The sequence below is a fragment of the Hyperoodon ampullatus genome (genome assembly GCF_949752795.1).
Source record: "Hyperoodon ampullatus genome assembly, chromosome: 1".
NCBI lineage: Eukaryota > Metazoa > Chordata > Mammalia > Artiodactyla > Ziphiidae > Hyperoodon > Hyperoodon ampullatus.
The window spans coordinates 84,178,408-84,197,321 of NC_136914.1; the positions used below are offsets into that span (position 1 = coordinate 84,178,408).

The window sequence follows — 18,914 nt, forward strand, 5'->3', positions numbered from 1 at the left end:
AATACCTCCAAAGTGGCCTCATCAAAGTCAGCTCTAAACCAATGGACTTGTTCCAAATTTGTAAAAAATAATTTCATTTAGTGCTGTTGGAAACAGCATTGAAGGATCACCTTAGCCTTCCCTGCAGGGTTTCCCTTGGCCCACTTCCATCAGGAGGTGGAGAGACTTGCCTCCAGAGAAGCACAGCAAGACTCAATTTCCCCAAAGGGACGCCATCTGTGTGGGGTATCTAAAGTGGGTAGCTCGGCCAATCGCCAGACACACAGATGAGCTCCACTCCAGCCCCCGCTTCCTCCTGTTCTGGCCCAACTTTTTATCATAAGCCTGGTTGAACTTACACCACTGAGGGATGGTCTGAAAAAACCTGCAGCCCATCCATTCCACTTCTAGAGTCTAGGGTTCATCTCTGCCTCAAGTCAGACTGGAAAGCTGGTCCACGCTGTCATAATCCTCCACCAATTGACTTGAAATGGGTTTGTCCTTTGCTTCCAATGAGCAAAATCCAAATTTCTATGTCTTTACATAAATTTGGAGTATTGTTGAGGACACTGATCACATTAATTGATGGTGGCCCCTAAATGAAGCTCCACGTGAGACTTTTCTTTGGACAGTCTAGTGAGCATGGGCTCTGGAGTCAAATGGCCTGGATTCAAATCCTGACTCTACTATTTAAGTAGCTGTTCAACTTTCTATGCCTCATTTTCCTCATCTGCAATAATGACAGTCAGCCCCTTGAATTTTTGTGAGGATGAGAGTCAACAGCAATGAAGTCTTTAGGACTAAGCTGGGCAAAAAGTTAGCACTCAAAAAATATTCATTATTACAATTATTTTATAACAAAGCACTAGAAAAACCATTATATTCCATAAGGAACTGAGATGCTTTTACCTCATGCACAGTGTGGTTCATAGAAAGCAGGGTTCTGAGACCCTTTTCCCCTCCCAACAGACTTAGGGTCCTCACGAGTGACAGTGACCTTCTATAGCATGGGGCACCTTCAGAATCTAGGGTGAGATGGGGCAGTTAGAAGCACGTGTAGTTTGCAGAGGTTTTTTCAAGATTCTGAGATGCCCTTATAGGAATTCATGCCATTTACCAGAAGAGTCCTCAGTATAAATAATCACCTGGAGGTACAAAAATGGACCCAAAGGTCAATTTTCTTTTTTTTTTTTTTTTTTTTTTTTTTGCGGTACGCGGGCTTCTCACTGTTGTGGCCTCTCCCGTTGTGGAGCACAGGCTCCGGACGCGCAGGCTCAGCGGCCATGGCTCACGGGCCCAGCCGCTCCACAGCATGTGGGATCTTCCCGGACCGGGGCACGAACCCGTGTCTCCTGCATCGGCAGGCGGACTCTCAACCACTGCGCCACCAGGGAAGCCCTCAATTTTCTTAACTATGCCAAGTCCTATGCTCTGAAAAAAAGTCCTATGCTTTTTCCTTTTCCCCAGTCTGATCTGTCCTAACTCCATGTACTGTCCCAGTACAGACAGATGCACTGATTCTTCCCTTATGTTTCCTGTGGCTTGTAAGTGCTTTCATAAGTCTCCTCAAATCTTTTATAGAACAAAGAAGGATAAAAAATAAATAATGCAATACACATGATTTTTTGTTTAGAACTAAGTACAACTTTTGTTACTTCTAAGAAAGCTGAGCCTCCTTATTAACATAAACAAATTCCCAATAGGTGCTAGAATAGACACGTTGGGAATAGAACTGTGGTAGATCAATAATTCGGTAAGTGGGCTTCCCTGGTGGCGCAGTGGTTGGGAGTCTGCCTGCCGATGCAGGGGACGCGGGTTCGTGCCCCGGTCCGGGAGGATCCCACATGCCGTGGAGCGGCTGGGCCCGTGAGCCATGGCCGCTGAGTCTGCGCGTCCAGAGCCTGTGCTCCGCAGCGGAAGAGGCCACAACAGTGAGAGGCCCGCGCACCGCAAAAAAAAAAAAAAGAATTCAGTAAGCAATACAACTGAGAGGGAAAAAGAGAAAGCACCCTCTTAGGTAATAGCTCAATTACCTCCTATTCCTGCTACCCATTCAATCTCCGTTCCATGCATCACTCTTCCGGCCCACTCTTGTCAATTGCACACTCAGCTTTACAGACATCACTGGCCCAGCCCTTCCGGGTGGAGAAAAATATTGCTGCTGCTCGCCCTTCCTCCTCCAGTCTTTGCTGATAGCCCTTATAAAACACTTGGTAGCAAAGCAAATTATTCACAGCCTGCCTTCCTGTTTTACTGCGTTCCTTCCCTTCCTTGCCATAAGATTTATCTTTAAAGGCCAGGGTGTCAGTGGCCAACCAAGAACTTGTTCAGAACACCGCTGGCTCTGGAGCAGCCTTAGCCTGATCAGGCTGTGCTTAGAATGAAGCTGAGCAAACTAGGAGCAACGGAGAAGCCCTGGGATTCTTATAGAACCAATGGCAATGTGGCAGATTCCGGCTAGGGAGCCAAGGTTTTGAACCTGCACGGTGTTCCCCACTTAACTACTGCTACAGGAACCTATCTGCTGTTTTATTCATAGACACAGATCTACTCTGGGATTCAGAAAAATATCTAGGTTCAGCTACATAATTTGCAAATGAAAATGAAATATGCAAAATGAAAACACATGGCCCCATGTTCAAAAAGCAGGGGGGAAAAAGCTGTAAAAAGTATTAAGACATGAAGCTTTATCCTTTCTTCTGCATTCTCTCTCTAAACTCCTAAGGTGTTTCTTGCTTGTCATTTAATGTCACGCTCTCTCGGGCACGGGGATACTTACAGGGTGAGTGCAGACCATCACAGGCTGCCCACCCCTACAGACCATCAGCTGCTAGGCCGATGCACCACGTCCTGGCCAGGGGTGGGGAAACTGAGCCAAGAATCCCCCTTTCCCGTGGACTCAGCACCCCAGCCCACAGCAAATGGATGACCCTCTGTTTGCAATACCTGTGCCAGGACACGCTAGGTACCTGGATTGGGAGTGGGCGGGGCCCCACTGAGTCACCCACGAACACACTGCTGTGCTGTCCACCTGAGCTGGGCAGGCCACTACTTTGTCCCCTCCTGGGACACCATGGAGTTTGTGTACCTAGCATCAACTCTCCCCAGGCTCACACCTAGCCCCCTACAGGGGTGGAAGGCAACAGTAACTGCTGGGTGGGGGGCAGCGATGGGGAGGGTGGCAGGGCCTGAGGTGCCAAGCAGCAGGGGAACGGGCAGCTGAGACACACTGGGCAGGTAGGGAGGTAGCAGGACTGTGCATAAGCCAAGGCTCCAACTCCCCGGGGCACACTCCGTTGCCCTACTGCACTTCATCTACAGAGCACAGAGTCAAAGATAAAAGTATGCAGAACATCAAGAGAGCAACTGCACAGAAAAACACGGGGCCCTGATTCTCCACGCAGGGCCCCGTGCAACTGTACTGGTCGCATACCCGTCAGCTGGTCCTGCTGCTTCCCCACCATGAAACAGGCCTGTGTTTAGGACAGGAATGAGGAGGAACTTTCGCTTTGCACAGGTGCGAGGCTGCCCTGGAGGAGGTGGGTGTGAGGGGTCTGTGGCACCTGTTCACCGCCCCTCCCATGGCACTGCAAGGCAGAGCCTGGCTTATCTTCAAAGGCTTCTGAAGCCCACCTGTTCGAACGATAATTTTAACTTATTGTGACGCACAAAGAATTGATGTAGTGAGATACAAGCAGAGTCGTGATGATTACAGAAATCTTCCCAAACCTAACCTGGCCGAGGGGTTTACTTTAATTGTTGGGGAGATTAGGAAAGAGAGGCTGAGGAATAATTCCTTATTAAGTGGCTCTGGGTTGATGGTTTGTAAAAAACTGGGCCATTATCCAAAGTCATTATTCTGATGCAAGAATATTTAACCTGGTCGCTGAAAGCACTTTCTTACAAACCTTAGCTTCTGGGTCACTGTTGATACTACAAGAATCATCATCATCAGCATGTGGGGCATTTCTAGAAAGAAAAACAGAAAATTGGACTTAGAATTCTATTGCAATCTCTAGCTGCACAAAGCCACTCATTACGGCAGGTGCTCTGAATGCCCTACCTGAGTTTCAAGGATGCATAGCGCAGTGTTGCTCCTTCAAACTCTTTTAAACTGGGGTCCGGGTTGACTGTGGCTGCATGCAAATCCTAGAGGAAAAGAGATCCCTGTTAATGTAGAAAGGGGAATGACCCATTACATGGCCTCAAATATCAAAGGGGAGAGAAGTCCTCCCAGCACGAGGCAGAGAGTGTATGTGAGCTTAGGCAGAAAAAGGCATGCATGGGCTGCTGATGCCGGTTTGGTGCAAGTGCCGCTTCTTACAAGACAACAGGAACCTGGGGCAATCAGCCTGAAGTCATTCACAATGGGAGACATCAAAAAAGGCGACACGTGTGAGTCCCACAGCCCTAGCCAGAAGCCCCATCACTCCGTCCCTGCAGAATGCATGATATTCACAAAGAAGATGCAGCCACAGCCATGCAAAAAGGACAAAATATTAAATGAGCTAAAATCTGACAATATACTTGCCTTCCAAATGTCACTATTAATCTTTCCCCCATTCAGAACAGCAAAATCACTCCATGGCTGTTTCTAGACATATAATTATTCACAAGGAAAAAGCACATTGATTTAAAAAAAAGAAAGAAAGAAAGAAAGAAAATAATAAAGGATAGAAAAGGAAAGGAAAAAAAAAGAAAACACACACACACACACACACAAGACACTGTTGTTAGCATTGATATTCACAGGATGGGTTAGGGAACAAATTCACTCTAACGGCAGCATGTGAGCTCGCTCTCCCTTGATCTAGATCAACACCTGAGGCCTAGGGCAGGAGGAAAGAGAGGGCGCTTTAATTACTTACCAAAACAAATGGCTGAATGTTATTACCAGACAGTGAAGTTATCGATACTTTCTAAATGTGGTCTTAAAAGCACACACTATGCATCAAAGTATTAAATGCCCAGCGTACCTAATTTCACAGGCACCTTTTTCTCTCCTATTAACCAAACAGAACTGTTTTCTTGAGCTGGAGGTGGAATTAGGGATGATGCTTGTCAATGTGCTGGATGGAAACGGGAATGTCCATGGCTAAGGGCATAAAAAAGCTGGGGGCCAAATTATTTTCACTTAAAAGAAAAAAATGGCAATGATGGAGGGCAAAGACCCCAGCCTGACCTCATCTTGCTGAGATTTAATCTAATAAAAAATAGCTCTAGACAATCTAATGTAAATTCCTCTTGTTCATAAAAAACTCTACTTCCTTGCCACCCAAGCCTCTTCACAAATTAATATTCGATCATGAAATGCTTTTCTAAACATAGTTATAGAACAAAGTGCAAAGCCTTGCCTTGCTGGGCAACCTCTCACAACAGACCTTCGAATCTAAACAACTCCTTCCTTTATTCACCTCGGACAACAATGGAAACATTTTTTTTCTTTCTACTATATTGACTGAATATTCAAATATTTTTCACGTGACATTTGGGGAAATAAATGATACTAATAAGACACCCAGGCACATCCTTATGAACTTGTTCCACTTGTCAGGAAAATCTCTTTTCTTGAATAATAAATCAGTAAGAGAAACTTTTCCACTAAGTTAGTTTACAACTAAAGTTCTTTGAAAATGAGACGGTAGTATTGACCCATAACATCTGCACACAATACAATTTTTAAAGCCACTCAAAGCAAGAAGCAGCGAAGATCAAATGTCCCAGGTGCTGAAAAATGCATTTATTTGGCTCTGAAGGCCTCTCTGAGGGCATGGTCATTGCAAATTTGGATCCATTATCACTTCTACACAGTTGGTGTCATTGTTGCTTTCTTTGCTGGACTAGGCACCCAACCTGCAGTTTTTCAAACAGAACTTGGACCACTGTGTTTATTTATTTTTCAAAAATAATCTCTTTTACTGAGCACAGAGCAGGAATGCTGTCCAGCCCCTCACCTCTTTCCTCACTCCATCCCCAAAAGCAGTGTTCAGCTTTTACTGAGGAGAAAATATTACAGGAAAATCTTAACCTGTCAGCTGTGGCGACCTATGAACCCCCTGAAATGGATGTGGGGTTTTGCGCAAGTGCATTTTATCCCCAACTTTTCTGTTCTCAGAAGGGCCAGTGACCGAAAAATGTTTAGAGTTACCATCATAGGGGGATTAATAAACACTCACGATGAGGACTTGAGATATCAAGTACAAAATAAAATTTTAAGCTAAAATTTCTTTTTAAAAAAGAAAGCAAGCCTATTTGGTCCCAAACTGTCATCATCATTTACACGTGAGCATTATCTGGTTTTCATTTAGGTTGAACTTTGAAAATGTAATCAGATGATGAATTAGGAAGATTCAAGATAATTGTGCTCTTGTGAAGACATTTTTAAAAAGGCATGTGTGTCTGACAAAGGGAATCTGATATCAGAAATTATACCCAAAAGACACTGTGTTAGGACTACAAAGAGTGAAAGAAGAGCATTTTTTAAAACAAGTGTTCAGAAAAGGCTTTGGCATTTTATCAAACACTTCTCTATACATGTGTGTTTAAATTTTTTTATGTATTTACTCTCTGGATGTAGGAGTCCCTGTAAAGTAAAAGTTGATTATATAGTTCTAAGACTGCATGAATCTAGCTCTCATGCTACGGAGACATGAGTCAGCTGGCAAACTTCCAACAATCACCTTTTACAGATTTAAATAAACAAAGGCCCTATACAGTGATTTTGCAAAACCTTAAAGTAACATAAGTATTCCTAAAGAAACCCTTTAGCACAAAACTCAAGCAAATAAAAATGGAAACTAACATTACATGTTATGAACAGGCCAAAGACCTTTTTTCCTTCCCATATTTAAAATTTTCATTGACATCAAAGATGAGAAATTTTCTCCTCCATTTAAGTGACTATTTTTTTTTTTAAAGTCAAGGGCAATGAAGGACAAAAACAGTTTGTCCTAAATGTTAAGAACGATATATTCTATTCATTTATTATTATTTTTTTAATTAAGAAGAGAGAATACAACATTTTAGCTAATAATTTAAAGAAAAAAGACACCAACACAGATGCTTGGGTTGTACAGAAAGTCTGCAGTCTGGGTGATGGGAGTGAGAGATGAAAGAAGAGACAAAGAGAAAGACAATAAAAGAGGAAAAGGCAGGCGAGCAACATGCCCCAGGGAAGACAGACACAAAGAGAGGTAAAGGAGAGTAGAGGAAGAACAGGGACCATCTTCCATGGGTGACAACCTCCAATCGGTCATCTCTCAGGCAATGCAGCTAAAGCCTTGCACAGCTGAGAGATGGTGGTGTCAGAGTTATGGCTGGGGACACACCCTCCTGGTGCTTGTCTTGACCTTGGCCAGGCTGCAGCACCCCTTATCCTGATTACGGTGATGACATTCAGGTTCTCGAGAGCCCTGGAGCCCTAGCTCCTCAGAGACAGTGGGGACTGACCCAGCGCCTGGAGCACGGCACCTGCCATGACCCTTCATGACCTTTCAGCATGGCACCCTCATGACCTACTAAGGGAATCAATCTGACTGTATAACCTTGACTACTGAGAGTTTTCTTCTTCCATACTTTTCTTCTGGAATCTTAGAAGACTTCCCACCAGAGTGTGGACAGAGTGAGGTCAAGCACGTGAGCCCTTAGCCCAGGGGCTGGCTGCCTGAAAGTGCCCAGGAATAGTAGTGTCCTTATCTCTACTAAGGCATTTGTAAGAATAAAAAGTTTGAGAGCCTAGGGACTACAAAGGGTTATGGATTATGCTTCATAATCCTCTTTTGTCAAGACTTGAGCCTTGGTATGTGTAGCCTTGATGATAAATGGCAGAGTACCTGGAATTCTGGAAATCCAAGGCATAGGCCAGTCAATGTTAATAAGCACTGTATCCATATATGTGTGTATATTTTTTCCTTCTTTTTTTTTTTTTTTTTGCGGTACATGGTCCTCTCACTGTTGTGGCCTCTCCTGTTGCGGAGCACAGGCTCCGGACACGCAGGCTCAGCGGCCATGGCTCACGGGCCCAGCCACTCCGCAGCATGTGGGATCTTCCCGGACCAGGGCACGAACCCGTGACCCCTGCATCGGCAGGCGGACTCTCAACCACTGCGCCACCAGGGAAGCCCTATTTTTTCCTTCTTTTAAAACTGCTTTCCGTGTTTTGCTGGATGCAACACTATCAAAAGAACAGTTATGGTTTATCATGCAAATAAAATCCAGAGAAGTTAAAAAAAAGAATCTAACTAGAAGACAAACTGACAAATGCTTGTGCAATTAAATTAGTCTCTGTGAGCAGCAGCACTATTTAGAAACTAGAGGAGAGTCAGGAGACCTGGGTCTCTAGTGCTGGCTCTGCCTCTACAGCAAGTCAACTAAGAGCTCCCTCCGCTACAAAGCTGGTTTATTCCTTCATTCAGCAAACATTTAATGGACATTGACACATACCAGGCACTGTGCCAGGTGCCGAGGACACAAGACGAGGGGGGCAGGTCCCGACACCCCCCAAAAGGGAGGCGGACGTGCCTCATGTAAGAATACTACAAAGAGACACAATGGAATAAAGGTTAAAGGGCTTTCAAAGCAGACGGGTGAGAACAATCCTTCCCAGGAGATGCTAGCGGGAAGCCAAAGAATTGAAGGGGAAGTGACATATAAATAAAAACAGGGAGACTAGATTCGCTAGAAGACCAGCTCTTGTACTCACTCAGAATTTCCTGGAACGCTTATGATAAAGGCCGATTCTCAGGCCCTACCCTTAGAGAGTCTAGCTCAGTGGCCTGGGGTAAAAATAAGGAAACTTAGCATGTTCTGCAAGCCCCAAAGGACATCCTGGCCACCGTCCTTGGCTCACAGGCTGAGAAGTACTGCCGTAGCATTCACTAGGCCCTTCTCAAAGGTTCTTGCTAGCTCTAAAATGTCATGATTACTTGATCAGGTCAAGAATTTCAGTAAAATGATGACAGACTGGCCCCTTTATGTTGTCATCTTATTTTGAAATGTATGTGAAAATCCGTAGGTTCTAATGCAATACATGGGTTTTGCCCCTCCTGGGGAGTTAGCTGCTCAGGCCCCTCCCAGACTCCAGAGGCAATGCAGCAAGAACAGAGTGAATTGTGATCAAGAAGAGATCATGGTCCTGAGAAACAATTTGACCTTGCCTTGCTGCAGACCCACTTGGTCCTCCATACTTTTATCCTTAAGGAACTTGGAAACACCTTCTGCTGGAAAGATTCTAAGTAAGACTTGCTTATGGGCCAACAGTTATTCCTTACAATATTTTGTGTAGCTTCCTCTTCTCTCTAAAATTCAACATCTAAGTGACTTGGAACAAACTGATGGACTGGGGGGAGATCATCTTTGGGCCAAATTTCAGCAGCAAATGCTTCCCGGCCAGTGTATAAACTTTCAAAAATACTGCTGGCGTATGCAGAGGGAACATTATGCGCTGCGCCTAACACTTCCCTGGTGAACTTTGGAATGTGAAATGTAAAATTTTCAAACTGTAAGGAAGCCTTCCGTCCTAAACTTTTGGGAAGCTGAGTCAACAGATTTGGCACTTACTTTTTTTTTTTTTTTTAAGCCAGCTCAGGAAAAATCTGTATAAAAATATGCGTTTCTAACGCGACATATTACAAGTTTCTTCTTCTCGCCCTTACCATTTTGCTTTCTCTCATGTTTCCAAATTAGTCAAAATAGATTCTATTTAGGGACCAAAGAAATGGCATCAAAGATATAATCATTTCTCTTCAACTGTTATTAGCACCTGAGACAATGTTATCAAGAGAAGTCATTTTCTAGAAGGTGCTGCATATGTCACCGCCCTCCCCTGCAGTGAGATGAAGCTATTCAAGGCTCTCCAAGCCTCCATACACACATAGTGAAACCTGGGGTAGGGGCAGGGGCCAGCAGACCTCCATTCAGGCTTGACTCCACTAGGTATTAGGTCTGTGATCCTGGGCAAGCTCCCTCACCTCTCTGTGTGCATTGTCAAATGTAAAAAGGTAATGACAACTGTCATACAGATGCATAGGGTTTTATGAGTAAGGAGACAAGGCATGAAGCTGGCGCTCTAAACACTCGATTACCCTTAGTGCTTCTGCTTTAATATCCATGTCAGCACCTGCCGGACCTGGGAATGTAGCAGCCTGTATCTTCCCCCACCTCTCCCCTTCCTCTCCTCTCTACCTATCTGCTCATCTCTTTGCCCCTAGGATTTTAATGTATTTCCTTTTAAATTTGCTTGGTTCTTTGACTTAGTGGATGGCCTGATGTCCAGGCGAAAAAATGTACATGAAACAAACAACCGAAAGGTTGATCCAAAGAACATCTACCCCATTGGTCTATTTAAAGTGCTGGGGGACTTCCTTGGTGGCGCAGCGGTTAAGAATCCGCCTGCCAGTGCAGGGGGACACGGGTTCAATCCCTGGTCCGGGAAGATCCCACATGCCACAGAGCAACTAAGCCTGTGCACCACAACTACTGGGCCTGCGCTCAAGAGCCCGTGAGTCACAACTACTGAAGCCCGTGCGCCTAGAGCCCGAGCCCGTGCTCTGCAACAAGAGAAGCCACCGCAATGGGATGCCCGGGCAATGCCACAAAGAGTAGCCCCCGCTCACCGCAACTAGAGAAAGCCCGCGCAGCAATGAAGACCCAACGCAGCCAAACATAAATAAATAGAATTAATAAAGAAAAATAAAGAGCTGGGAATGAGCCTCTCTCTGAAACTTCAAAAAACTACACATTTGTTAACACGTTTCTTGGAGGGGTAAGGCTTTGTCCAACACGATGGCAACAGAAGAGAGGAACGGAACCATCCTGCCACCCTGACGTCACCTGCCTGGTTACTCAACTCGCTGAGCCTCGGTTACCTCTTAAGTGGGAAACATAATAGCTGTCATCTCTGCCACATGAAGAGTCTTGAAGGGGACACATGAAGTGACGTTTATGAAAATACCCTGAAAGCCACAAAAAGTCATGAAGAGCAGCTGGGAGGCTGACCAGTGGGGATGTGATGGAAACACTGAACTCCAGGAGAGCAAGTGAGGCAGGCGGCCATAGGACACAGTCGGAGCCTGGGAAGGGGGGCTAGGCAGTGAGCGGGAGGGGGGTGGAAGCAGGCATGGACGGGGCAGAGCAGGCAACAGTGGGCATCAGAAGGCGGCTCAGGGATGAGAAGAGGACTCTGCTTCCCAATAATTATCCCCAGAGCCAGCAGCCCACCTGTGCTGCGTTCTTCCTAAGACTTTTCGCAGAAAACATGAAAGTGAAAGTCTACCATATTAATCAAAGAAGTAAAAATCCGAGGCACATAAACCTCGGGATGCCCTCCTTGGGCTTCACCCCACCCATGCCTCGGCCTCAGGAGGTGGGCTCCGAGACAAACTTCATTTCTTCCACGTACAGAGGACAAGAGATTCATTGAACAGAAATGGTATCTCAAAGTTAGTCTGATCTCCTCACCTCTGGACCAAGCGAAAGCAGGTAGGCTGAGATCTCAGAGCCAGGGAAGCCAAGTGAGAAGAACTCTGACCTGGAATTCAAGGAGGATTCGGGAACCCTGCGTTCTAGAGCCAGCGCGGCTGCTGGTCACTGGCCTCTCTGTGCCTCGGTTTCCCTGTCTGTAATGGACAGATACTGGTGCCAATGTCCCCTTCCCAACTGGGCATTCTCTGGTTGCAGGGCACTCCCTGGGGGTGAAGATGGTAAAGGGTTACAATAAGGGGGATGGAGCCCTGGAATGGACAAAGATTCTAACAGAGATGCCAAGAACCAAGCAGTACAGGTGAAGAAGAAAGAGGAACTCTGTGCCTCAGTGAGAGCCCAGGGGCGTCCTGGCCCACTCAGCCCCTGGGAGGCCACTCTGCGGTCCAGGGAGAAATGCCAAGAGGTAACTGGGCCGGAATGGAAGAGGGCTCCACTTCATGCTGAGCTCCACGAGGAGCAGCCTGTGTTGGTTCATCTTTACCCCCCAGCACACCTCACATAAGGCGAATAAATCGACTGAATGGGATGTGCCCTGAGAGGAGGAATATTATGCTAATAAAAAGTTATCAAAATCACCCAGTGATAAGCAACAAAATCCTAAGTGATTCAGTGGAACTGAAGCACATATCTGATCATCAGGGCCACGTACCAACAAACCAAGGCCCTGGTCTATCAACGGGGCCTATAGCTCGCCTCAACCCGTCCGTCACTCGAAAGATGGAGAATTTGAGGCCCAGGTAGGGTGAGATGCCGAAGCCCAGTAAAAGCAGAAATGTGGCTGGAATGTAGGTCTTCCTGCCTCCCAGAGAAGAGCAAGTAAATAATGGAAGAGGTTGTTTACTTTCAAAGACAGGAAGGGTGATAATAGCGGCAAATATGTAGAGAAACTTTGGGGTAAGAGATGCAGTTCAAATTCCTTCCATGTCCTCAAAGTAAAAGAAAATGAGTTGTTTAAAGAGCAGAAAACTGTGATCAAAAAAAGGCAGAAGTGCCCGTGTGTTAGGAATGAAACTTCCTTTCTCCAGAAAAGCCATTACTTAACTCTAACCTTTTTCCACTGTAATTCTCTTGAATATTTAGTTATCAGGATTCACAAAGGTTCACTGAAGGGATTTTTGTATTAATAAATACCACGATGGAATTTTTTTAATGCCTCAGTTCTTTGTTTAAACATCAGATTTCATCCTCAGGGACAGAACAAATTTATACTGCTAATTACTTCTAAAACAATGTCACTTCTGCTAAATAAACAGATCCGCTTTTTTTTTTTATTAGAAATTAAGCGTTTAAGGGCTCTCAAGGGTTATTCCTGCAGACATTCTCTCTATGCAGTCAAATGAGCCCACGGATATTAATAAGATATGCAGTAATTATAACACATCTGGCCAAGAGACATTCTTCTGTGTGTAAATATTTTATGGAACCAGCACCATGCAACAGCACCTACAGAGTAAATTACTGCCTCAGTGAGCCCCAGGGAATCTTAACCACTTCTCATTAATCAGCCTCTCTTACTTTCTGTACCTGAAATGGTGTTTCAAGAGACCAAAAGCCATTAAAAAAATGAAAACATCCCTGAAAGATGGTATTAACACTATTCACTAAGAGGAAGCCTTTCGGTTTCAAATGCAACATGCATGAAAGTCAAAAGCTTACCTTGATGACCTGTTGGGGCAGAAGCAATGAGTCTAAAGAGAAATCACAAGTTACATCCACTCTACTAAGCCATCAAAAAGACACTCCGTTTTACCTCGTTCTCTGGGGTGGGAGATGGCGTTACAGAACTAAGGGACCCTTTCCTAGAACCCTGAAGATCTGCTGGGATGGAGACAGGGCGTTCCCACTGAGTCGTCCCGGTTGGTATGTGCCAATAATAGGTCCCAGCGATGTCACTGATTCTTTTCCAGCCAGGTGGCAAATCTGGATCAGTCTGAAAGGAGTGATCACTCCATATATCTGCTGGAAAATGGAAAAAAAGAGAGGGTTTTATTAAAAGAGGAAACAATTACAGTCTTCCAATTTTACTACCAACAGTCAGGAGAATTCCACAGGCAGATGTGTCCATAGCCCGAATGAGAACTAAAGCCATCCTACGGACACGAAGTATGGAAAGAGGGGGAATACGGAAAGAAACATGGAAAGAACTGGAAGGTTGACACTTGAGAACATGGATATAAAGGACCCATTATCAAGTCATCTTACAGCTCCAAGGACCCTATGAACAAACAGGCTAAAGCTCCATTAGTCAGAATCAACTAACTACCCAAGCAAAATTTGCAAGGTTACACACAAAACCTACTGTATCCCTTTGTACATTTGTAAGATTTACTGTTTGGGATCATATATCATTCCCAGCGATGAGTACAACTCTAATGTTCTTTAACCGCTTTCTGGATGAGTTACTGGATTTATGAGTACTGGATTTATACCTTTCATTTGTTTTAACAACTCCTCCCATTTGATTGTAAACATCTACAAAGTAGCCATGTCTTTTGTAATACTCTAGAATTCTAAACTGCACACAGAAGATTCCCAAGGAGTGCAGACTGAAAAAGCCTTGGAATTCGAAAAGGAACCAGACGGACACTAAAAACCGGCCAGTAATATAAATGCATGAAGGAGGACAGGTGTGGGATACAATAGAGAATGGTGAGGATGGTGGCAAACTGGTAAGCATGTGCAAAGTCCAAAGGCATTTAAATTCAAAAAATAATTTTTTAAGAACTGTATGTGTGTGCATGTGGGAAATAAAATACATCTACTGGGCAATTTCAGTCATCCCTGGCTTATATCAATATTTTATTAATTTACTGGATAACTTTGTTTTTTAAAAATCTCATTTTTGGCCTTCTTTGAGTTGAGTATGAGATGGATTAAAGTGCTAGAGAAGAGAGGAGAGACATAAGGAAGCAGAGTAAGAAATCCACAGAGAGGGAGGCATAATGGAGGAATCGCAGGCGGCTATTATCAACATACACAGGTAGAAAAACTTAATAAACTTGTGCTCTAAATCTGGGGATCACTTCATTCTAAGGATGAGGCCCTTTTCTGTGTGGTCATTCACAAGAGGCTGGAGCCGTTACAGCAATTTAAATGAGAAAGTATGTGGGCCTTGCTCTCAGCAAATGTCATTGCATCATGTGGGCTGGCATCACTGAGGCTGCTACAGCCGCAAGAAGAAAAAAAGAAACCAAACAAAGAAGTTGATTAAGGCTATGGGCACAGATGTGCATTCATGCGGTTGTTTAGCATCCCAGCATTCACTTTTCTCATTTAAATCTGCCAGAGGCAAAACTGCCACTTGTCTCAAATTATGATGGAAATTTCCCCTCCCCCTACAGGAAATTAAGCATGATTAAATAATTTCAAGTTACCCAAATCTTTCAGAAACAACTCGAAACAAACATGTGCATACACTCCTCTGTCCTGTCTCCGTTTTAGGGGGTGAGACGGTTGTTTCTGCTGTTATTTTGTTTTAAATATTTCAACTGGGCTGGGAAAGGTAAAATACACAGGTCTTGGTATTAAGTTGGAGAAAACCCTACCAAGGGTGTTCCCTTGTCCAATTCTAGCAGCTCAGACAACAAGCTCGAGATGGAAACTAAAAGGACATAAACAGTTACCGTTTCTGTTGTTTTTAAGGTCTGAGGGCCTGAATTTACACATGTATCCCCATTGTCTCTACAGCTGGGACATTAGCATATATGAAGAATAGCTACATAACACTATGAGAAAATAAATCACATCAGACCAAGGGCAGAGACCAAGGTCAGCAGTCTTCAGGTGTGGCTTTCCAAAGTGGTTGAGAGGGGCCTTGGGCTGCATGGCAGAAAGTGGTCTGTTGTGTTTCAACCAGACCCATTCACTTATATTTGGTTTATATTTTGAATTTCTGGTGAGATTTTGTTGGAATAAAAATTACAAGGGGGGTTATTCTGTTGCTAAAAATTGGTGATGATCAGATGATGATGATGGAAGGAGTGAGGTGCGCACATCTACAATATTATCAGCAGTTCAGAATCATTTATAGAATCCCTTCCACATTACCCTACCCTGGTTGTAAGGAATGTAAGCCCCGTGAGGGCAAGCAGACATTACCTCTGTCATGCTCACCATCATATTTCCAACACCTAGCATGGCAGGTATTCAATTACAATGAGATGGATGAACGGAGGATAGATGGTGGATGGATGGATAGACAGATGGGTAGACAGAAGAAAGGAAGATAAGAAGGAAGAATGCACAAAGGAGGAGGGAGAAATAAGTGAATGAAGTCCTGAATGATGGGAATTGAACTTGGCGCTTAGCAAAGAAGAATTCTGAAGAAATCAGTTCTGTGTAATTTCATAAAACAGAGCAACTTCACAAGGCTCGGGAATACTAGCTTCTAGTTAAGAGCATGTCTACTTCCCTTGAAGGCAAATGTGAATGTTGTTATGGACAAAAAGAAATACAATATGATAAACTGGAAAGAGTCCTGGGCTGGAGTTGAGATTTTGTTTCTTTTTTTTATTGATAGGTTCCACAGGAACAGCAAGAAGTATGCCTTCTGAGGTACCTCAGTGCCATTACACTTCATTTTGTTTAATCTTCAAAGCCCCAATGTGCTTTGTTTTCCTACATAAAACTATGTACACATTTAAATAAGTACCCTGGACCTTATTCAACAGGTCAGTGGTTTTCAAATGTTATCAAATTGGGGAGAAGGACAGTGGTGCAGGTAGGTGGAACTCCAGGCCTGTCCAGAGTCTTTTGACTGTTGCAGCAACATTTTTACCTTTTTAAAATATTGGTCTTGTAGGCATGATTTTCCTTGAAAACAGGGATTAGTTGAATGCTCACATCAATCCCACCAGAAGGTAAGAGTGGGAATAATAGCCAGCCAAGACAAGAAGCCGGGCCTTTCAAGGCTTAAACCCAAGTTCTCTTAATGCTACCATGAGGTTCTCAGCAGCTGGTAACAACTGTGCTGTTATTTACAGTAAAAGTAACAGGGATGCTGATGTGGGCTGTGGGCTGAAATACCCAGCTGCTTTATTGCTTCTTTATTGCAAGAGCTCGTGGAGTGTCCACTGCTGCCCTATGAAGGACACACTATGGTTATCCCATTTCTAAGGCTCAGAGAGGATGGCAGTTTGGTTTAAAGCCAAGGGGGTAAACTATGTCCCTATGTAGAAATGGATGTTACTTTTTCAGAGATCTGATAAAAATCAGTTGTGGTCAGCTTGGGGGAATTTAGAAGGTGTATAAATGGGGCGGAGGCAGGGGGGGACACATCAGAAAGGACACAATGGCTTCAAGTCTGAGGCTATGAGACCGGCCAGCTGACCTGACCAAGGTTACAGAGTTGGTGAGTGAGGGCACCAAGATTTGCCCTGGAGACTAGGTACATCCATGCAAGGACACTTCCAATATAGGCATTGCATAGGGTCCTCCCTTCCGTGTCTCCCTCCCTAATTCTGCATCCAGTAAACCCAGGCAGCCACTTCAGCTGGTCCATGGATCTGCAGCCTCTCCCACTGGAAACCCGAGGATCATATTCCACACCCAGGCACACAGCAGAGACTGAGATCCCACCTATTTCTCCCTCCTCCCTTCCCTACAGGATCCCACAGCTAAGAAGCTTTATGGTCTCCTGTCATGTCACCACTGCATCACTGCATCTTGCTGAAGGCGCCTTCAAGGAGAAGAGGGAAGCGGGGCACGGTTCAGTGGTAAGAGCAGAAAGCTATAGATATCCTTTCTAAGTGGCTCTGTGGCCCACGTTGTCATTTGCAGTTTTGTTCCAGAAGCAGGGCCTGGAAGTCGGAGTGTAAAAATAGCAAGGCTGAGAGCCCCAGAAAGTCTCTCTTGTGCTGGGAGCCTCTTGGGCCAAGAGCAATACTTGGCATAGAAACAAGGAGCCCGTCTATGAGCAGCAAGGACCTGCCCCTTCCAGCCGCCTTGGGCGCCAGTGCCGCTGCTGGCCTGGCTCCACCTCTATCACTTCTCTCCCGCTCTCCTCCCTGGTCTGTGTGTGAAGCAAGCCTGCCTCTCATCACCCTCTCCCCTGGGTTCACTTGCAGGAACTGAAGGGTCAAATGAAAACGAATTAGCATCTAGCAGCAGCTGGAAATCTCCCCTCTTGCTCCGGAGGCCACAGGAAGGAGGGATGGGTGAGCTGGGATTCTAAATTTGGCAACGTCTGCAGTGCAGAGCACAAGAGGCCTCCCTCTGGCCCTCTCAATGGCACTCACTCCCTTCCTTGACAGTTGTATACCCAGTGCCTTCAGTGTGTACGGCAGGGGGTGAGCACCTTTCGAAGAAAGAGGAGACAGATTAACTCATTCAACAAATACTTCCTGTCTACTCTGTGCCAGGCATTGTTCTAGGGCTGGGGGGCGCAGAGTTCATCAGATAGACCCGGGCCCAGCATCCGTGAACTGGGGCAGTGGTTCTCAAGTTTCACAGTCACCTGGAGAATCTGCTAGAACACAGATTGCTGGGTACTACCTCCCCACCCCACACCGCCAAGGTTCTGACTCAGTTGCTCTGGGGCGAGGCCTGAGAATCTGCATTTCTAACAGTTCCCAGGTGGTGCTGATTTCTTGCTGCTGGTTTTGGGACCACACTTTTAAGAACCATTGGCCTAGGAAAACAGAAAAGGTAATTAATCTTTTCCACCAAACTCCATCTAACTGCTGGCTCCAGAAAATAAAAAATGTGAATTATATTCAATCATTCTTTCATTTATTCACCCACTTATTCATTCACTCTCTTGCACTGAGGGCCTCCAATGCATTCCAAGCACTATTCTAGAAGCTGAGAACACAGTAATGAATAAAAGAGGCAATTCAGGTATAATGGGATCAATTGTGTCTGGGGATAGGGTGGGCTATTTGGATAGGATGGTCTGAGGAAGGAACAATGTCACCCTAAACTAGTAGGGGCACCAGCATTGGGAAGAGACAAGAGAACAGCACTCCTGGAAGACGGAACAGCAAGTGCAAAGGCCCCGTGGCAGGGAAGAGCCTGTTGTGTCATTACAACAGAAAGTCACTTGAATGAGATGTGAGTGGTCTAGGATAAGATTTAAGGCCATAAGGGCTAAGGATTCACCCTCTATGCAAAGGCAAGCTCTCGAAGCTCTTGTGTGGTCTGTGTTTTCAAAATCAGAAGAGTAATCTGCACAATGCTCCCATTCTTAGAGAAGAAAAACCTCTCTCTTCGGAAGTCTTAGCTGCAGCTACTGCTGGCTTCTCTTTTGAGCACTGTTATTCCAGAGGGAGCCAGATGCCTTAATCCAAACTATCTGAATTTAGCTTTAAAACACTTTCTCCGGTCACCGGTGGTCTGCTTCCTTTGCCTCTCTCTCTTCTTTCCCAACTCACTACTTAGTCCCTTTATTCTTTCTGGACCTAGAACCTCCTTGTCAGAAAACAGCAAGAAGGCTCTTCATTCCCTCCAGCTTCACC

At 45.0% G+C, this 18,914-nt stretch overlaps 1 protein-coding gene across 2 annotated transcripts in view; it reads right to left on the minus strand.

Moving 5' to 3' along the window:
* The window catches only part of APBB2 (amyloid beta precursor protein binding family B member 2), a gene marked incomplete at both ends in the record, with an annotated part of 235,704 nt that overhangs the window by 102,631 nt on the left and 114,159 nt on the right, over nt 1-18,914 (minus strand). Inside the window, 4 exons of one of the 2 annotated variants that reach the window (XM_079713593.1) lie at nt 3,888-3,948; nt 4,043-4,128; nt 4,511-4,573; nt 13,211-13,419. In XM_079713593.1, the coding sequence (XP_079569719.1) occupies nt 3,888-3,948; nt 4,043-4,128; nt 4,511-4,573; nt 13,211-13,419 (419 nt within the window). The remainder of the gene's footprint in view (nt 1-3,887; nt 3,949-4,042; nt 4,129-4,510; nt 4,574-13,210; nt 13,420-18,914) is intronic. The other variant, XM_079713594.1, reaches the window with a different exon arrangement.